Consider the following 6,000-nt stretch of genomic DNA (forward strand, 5'->3'; position numbering starts at 1 on the left):
GACCTCATATGGAAACAGGATCTTTACAGAGGCGAGCAAGTTAAAACGAAGCCATTAGGGTGACACTAATCCAATAGGAATGGTATCTTTATAAAAAGAAGAAATTTGGACCTAGAGACAGACAGGCACACAGGGAGAATGCCATGTGAAGATAAAGGCAGAGATGGGGGCGATGCTTCTGTAAGCTGAGGAATGCCAGGTACTGCCAGCAACCCATCGTAAGTCAGGAGAGAGGCATGTAACAGATTCTCCCTCACAGCCCTCAGAAGGAAATAACCCTGTGGACACCTTGATCTTGGACTTCTGGCCTCCAGAACTGTGAGACAATACATTTCTGTCACTGGAGCCACCCAGTCTGTGGTACTTTGTTATGACAGCTTTAGGAAGTGAATAGGGGTGGGCTGGGGCTTAGAGCCACTCTTCATTTCATAAGTCTTCACCGCACTGCCCCTGCCCTAATCTGTGTGGTCCCGTCCCCACTACACTATCCTCATCCTTAAACCCCCAGCCCATTTGCCCTTGTGTTTGAGTGGCCACCAGTCTAGGACCCAACCCCAGCCTTACCAAAGGCCCAAGTCCCAGCACCAAGCTCAGAGTGGGTAAGCTTTGAGGGAGGGAATGGATGCCCTCCTCACTCACCTAAACCTGTCTTCTCCCACCTTTCCAAGCCAGGACAGGTAGGGGATACCAGAAACACAGGCTCCCAGGGCCCCCAGGTTGGGTTGGCTCGAAGAGACCAACCTCTGACCCCACAGATCTGGCCTCTCAGCCTGGCTTGGGGAGAATCCCTTGGAAGGGGACCTCAGCCTCCTGGAGTTATGCCCTTCCAACGTACGAACAGTCTACTTTCTGCCCAGTCTAACTTAATCCCTCACTTTATAGTCAAAGTGAATGCAGGGGGCTTCCCTGGTGGTGCAGTGGTTGAGAGTCCGCCTGCTGATGCAGGGGACACGGGTTCGTGCCCCGGTCCGGGAAGATCCCACATGCCGCGGAGCGGCTGGGCCCGTGAGCCATGGCCACTGAGCCTGTGCGTCCGGAGCCTGTGCTCCACAACAGGAGAGGCCACAACGGTAAGAGGCCTGAGTACCGCAAAAAAAAAAAAAAAAAACTGAATGCAGGGCTAGGCCCATGGTAAATGAAGAACGTCTCCCCGGCAGTCCTTAGAGACTCACTGGGGAGATGAAATAGGCTCGTACCAAGCAGTGATCCAGATTGCCGAAAGGTAGAGATCATCACTGGAGACTGGCTGGAGAAGTGGGGGAGGGCTTCCTAGAGGAGGAAGAACCTATGATAGCCTTGCTGGAGAGGGTGAGCTGAATTTTATTGCATGGCATTAGGAGCCAGGTGCACTCATATACTTTCTCTTGTTTTTATTTCTTGCACCTGTGAGGCAGGCAATATTATCTGCATTTTATAGCTGAGAAAACTCAGACTTGGAGAAGTGTAATGATTGACTTAAGACCACATGGCTTTATACGTATTACAGGCAGCATTTAATTTGAGGACCCTCTAACATCAAAACTCATCTTGCTCTTTCTTCTGCTTCAGGCTCTGCCTTTTCCAGGGTACGGAAGTGTATAAAGGACTGGTGGGGTTTGGAAGTGTGGGGAAGAGGCACCCCAGGCTGGCAAAGGAGCAGGGTGAGAACATACCCAGTGAGTCTGGGGAGCTGTGAGGAGGCTGGTCTGGTTGGATCTCAGGGATTCAGAGGGAGCAATGGGAACCAAAGCTGGAAGAGTGAGGGCTGTAACTTATCAGGCCGAGCATTCAGGCTTGATGGGTAAGCAGTGAGTGAATTCTGGGGTGAAGGATACAGAGCTGGTGTCTTGAAGACCTATCTTGATGGGACAGGGGAAGGTTGTTCACCCGCTATAATGGTTCTCAAGGAGAAGCATGTGGCCACGTGAGGTGGACCCCATCCCCTCCTCCAGCCCCACCCCCAGATCTCCCTGGGTAGGGGAGGACAACCAGCAGGCAACAGCTTGTCTCCGAGGGCCACTGAGTGTTGCTTCCATCCGGGTCACCTTCCACGTCAACTCTGCCAACACTGGGCTTATCCTCAGCTGTACTTCCCACATCCTAGATGGCTCAGCAGGCCCTAAGCACCCCCTCAGTCCCCAACGGTTCCCCTTCTCCATGTCTTTGCACAGTTTTCTGTCTAAACAAGGTGTCCTCTTCCCTCCCCAGCAGACTCCTATTTATCTGTCAAGATCTAGTTCAATTGCTTATTTTTTTTTTCCTGCAACCTTTGTGACTCAGAGGCAGGATTCGATTCCTCCACTGGACGCTGGCCGTCCCTTCCACCTCTCTACACTGCCATTGTCTGTTCTCACTGTGTGAGTTTTAGGTGCATGGGGAGGATTTACGATGCAGGTCCTTGAGTTGCTCCTTCTGGTGGGCAGACTAGACAGGGCCAAGGTAGGAGGGGGCAAGTGATCTAAACCTGCCTCCCCAAATACCGAGGGGTGCAGGCCCATTTGAGCTGGACTCTGAAGGGCTTGGCTGGCATGCAGGCAGGGTGGGGAGCAGTGTCCAGTAAGGAAGCACACTGCAGTTGGGAGCGTGGCCGGGGCACTGGATGGCCATGGGGCAGGATGGGGACAGACTCTGCTTTGGCCACTGATTAAGGGGCAGGTTGAGGGGGCTGGTGCTGGGGCATTTTAAAAGGCAGTGTTTAGGACTCAGAGCTGCTGAGAGGCAGTATGTAGGAGTTTGAGGGTTTAAGGTGCTGCCTGGTGTTGGGATTGCTAAGGCCAAAGACAGATTATGCAGGACCAAAAAGGAAGCCTGGGTAAAGCAGCTGTCCCCCCACCGCAGGCACATCATGACAGTATCAATACACACCTCGCTTGTGGTCAAGTCCTGTTTATTTTAGAAGGATAAACAGCAGAACTAGGAAGGAGTGATGAGAACAAGACCCCAGTCCCCTTGACAGGGCCAGATCCAGCACAGGCTCTGTCTGTGTGTGGGATCAAGGCTGACCCAGCAGCCTCGACCAGCCTTTTTCTGTGAGGACAGGGTGTGTGGACAACCTGGGCAGAGGTGAATCTTCCAGGGGGTGGGGGTGGAGGAAGTTGTCTCCGAGTCCCTTTGAACACGGTGAAAAAGACCACAGGGCCCAAACACCCTTGGCCAAGAGCACCCCAAGCTGCCTCTGTCTGTGCCTGGGACAAAGCCACATTCTGGAGGGGAAACTATGGTGCCCTCTGGTCACCAGGAAGGCCCCAGGTGTTCAAGAACAACATGCAGTGAGGCCTTCTGGCCAGCAAGCACCTGCTTCCCCAGCCCCAGTCATCTCTGCAGAGTCTTGCACTAAAGGCAGCAAGACTTCCCGGGCTCTTATACATACTGTTTCTTGGAAGCAGAGCTGCTGGGGCGACTGGGGGATTTCCGGCCACTCTGGGGGGGCGGGTCCAGGAAGAGGGGGGTTCTGGAAGAAGCCAGCCTCTCCTCCGTAGTCAGGTTGGCCCAGTTCTGCTCGCTGGACGAGAGCCCATTGTACGTGGGGCATGGCGGGGATGAGGGCCCCTCACCCATGGGGAGGTAGAAGAAGACCTGGTCAGCATAAGGCTCCGAGGAGGTGCCCTGGGCTGGGGGCGTGTCCTGGCTCTGCCGGGCCCTCATCCCCCGGTTGAGGCAGCGGCACAGCAGGTACGCCAGCTCCAGCAGGTTGAGCACCAGGGAGATGAGTCCAACCACCAGCATGAAGATGATGAAGATAGTCTTCTCCGTGGGGCGTGAGACAAAGCAGTCTACGAGGTAGGGGCAGGGTGAGCGCTGGCACACGAACACAGGCTCCATGGTCCAGCCATAGAGACGCCACTGGCCGTACAGGAAGCCTGCCTCCAGCACACTCTTGCAGAGCACGCTGGCCACATAGGTGCCCATCAGCGCCCCACGGATCCGCAGGTGACCGTCTTCCGCCACCGAGATCTTGGCCATCTGTCGCTCTATGGCTGCCAGTGCCCGCTCCACGCGTGGGTCCTTGGCTGGCAGTGCCCGCAGCTCCCCCTCTTTCTGCCGCAGCCGCTCCTCGCGCCGAGACAGGTAAATGACATGGCCCAGGTAGACCAGGGTGGGCGTGCTGACGAAGAGGAACTGCAGCACCCAGTAGCGGATGTGGGAGATGGGGAAGGCCTGGTCGTAGCAGACGTTGGTGCAGCCTGGCTGGGCCGTGTTACACTCGAAATCCGACTGCTCGTCGCCCCACACTGACTCGCCAGCCAGGCCCAGGATGAGGATGCGGAAGATGAAAAGGACCGTCAGCCAGATCTTGCCCACCACGGTCGAGTGCTCCTGGACCTGGTCCAGCAGCTTCTCAAGGAAGCCCCAGTCACCCATGGCTCCTGGGCCTCCGCCTGCAGGGAGACAGAGGACACTGTCAGCATCCTTCTCAGCTGTCCTAGCAACAAGGCTGCAGGGAGGCCGGCCACACCCATTTTACCTACAGGGAAACTGAGCTCCAGGAGGGGAAGGGACTGGCCTGGGGACTCACACCCAGATCTTTGGATGATGACTGCTAAGCTCTGGCAAGGGTACAGCTAGGGTCCCTGTCTAGTCACATCTGTGTCCCTCTTGTTCCCAGCTGCAGTCCCAGGGTGACCACAGCCGAAGGAGGTCTGGATCAAGGTGAGGCTCCTGAGCCTGAGGGAATAGAGAATTTGAGGAACTTATCCAAGGTCACAAGGCTGTGCCATGCCCCTCCTCCCCTTTGCCCAGGACAGGCTGTCCCCCCCACCCCAGTGGGGGAGTGGGTGGTGGTGGTGATATCTTCAGCTTCTCAGGGGGCCGAAAGCCTCAGGTCCCCACTCCCCACCCCACCAGCTCTCACCCAGCTGGCCTCACTCTAACCTCTGAGTTTATGGTGGGGTGGGTGAAGGCATGCTAGACACTCAAGGCAGCATCCTGCATTAGCTCCACCTGTCAGCGATACTGACCACCTGCCGCTCAAGTACCGGCACTTGATCCTGTCCCCTTTCTCCATCCCCTCCCCCTGCCAAAGCTGTCGCTGCCAAATTCTAGACTCTTGAAAGGAACTGTCATGGCAGGGTGGAGGCACAGGCCACGAAGTTCCCAGAACACCACGGGGAGAGTGGGGGGAGGAAGGTAGGGGAAAGGGGCAGGGGCGGTGCTTCTCCCCAGCAGCAAAGCTGTTTAGAGCCAGGCTCTGGAACCAGGCCTGGGTTCAAATCCTGACTCTTCTACAAACTGGGACCTTGGATAAGTGACGACCTCTGAGCACTCCTCTCCTGTAAAATGGAAATGATACTATTCCTACTAACAAGGGTTCTAAGGATGCGACTGAAGGAGGCAGGAGCCTGGCTTAGCGCAGACGCTGGCCCAGCAGGCTGGGTGAGCGCAGCCGCGGTGGGTCCCCCAGCAGCCACCCTCAGCCCCTGGCACGTGGCAACCTGTCCCTGCCCGCTCGTCAGCTGGCAGGTGGCGCCCCAGCCCAACTCACCGCCTGCCTGCCGGCGGCCCAGGTGACAGTGGGGACGCGCGTCGGCCGGAGCGGCGCCCGTGGGAGCCCTGCGTGCTGGACGGCGCCTGGCGGCGGGGGCGCCTTAAATAGCACGCGGGGCGGGGTGGGGTCAGGAAGCGGCGGGAGGGCGGCGGGCGCTGTTCCGAGCCGAGCGGGGGCGGGACGGGAGGTGCAGGCTCCCTGAAACCACACTCAAGGAAGGGGCCCGGGAGGTGGCGCTGGGGGTCGAAAGGGAAGAGGATGAGAAACCGCTGCTTTCCATGTCTGCCCTCCGAGGTCTTCAGGCCGACAGACTCTCCCAGCCTCAGCTTCCTTGGCTGTGGAACAGGTTCTCGCGGAGGGGGTTTCGGGGTTGTGAGTTTCCCAGGGTGGCTACATTTGAAAGGATTGCAGCCAGAACTTTCTGATCTCAGGCAACTGGCCTGAGAGGCTGTGAGAGATGGGCGGGTGGGGATGAGGGTGCGGGGGCCTCTAGGGAAGGACATCTCCTTGCCCCTTGGTGAGAAGGGAGAAGCCCC

The 6,000-nt window shown here is 57.3% G+C and overlaps 1 protein-coding gene across 1 annotated transcript; it reads right to left on the reverse strand.

The window, feature by feature from the left end:
* Window positions 1–2,857: 2,857 nt before the first annotated feature.
* On the reverse strand, window positions 2,858–5,527 carry GJA4 (gap junction protein alpha 4). Its single transcript, XM_082668795.1, has 2 exons — window positions 5,462–5,527; window positions 2,858–4,358 (listed from the first exon to the last, which is right to left on the reverse strand). The coding sequence occupies exon 2, from the start codon at window positions 4,339–4,341 to the stop codon at window positions 3,340–3,342; it is 1,002 nt and encodes a 333-aa protein (XP_082524921.1). The 5' UTR covers window positions 4,342–4,358; window positions 5,462–5,527; the 3' UTR covers window positions 2,858–3,339.
* Between the last annotated feature and the right edge of the window lie 473 nt (window positions 5,528–6,000).

Source organism: Grampus griseus (assembly GCF_964374135.1).
Source record: "Grampus griseus genome assembly, chromosome: 1".
NCBI lineage: Eukaryota > Metazoa > Chordata > Mammalia > Artiodactyla > Delphinidae > Grampus > Grampus griseus.

Excerpts from the sequence above, each read along its gene's own strand:
- GJA4 (XM_082668795.1), bottom strand. The coding sequence starts at position 4,341 with ATGGGTGACTGGGGCTTCCTTGAGAAGCTGCTGGACCAGGTCCAGGAG.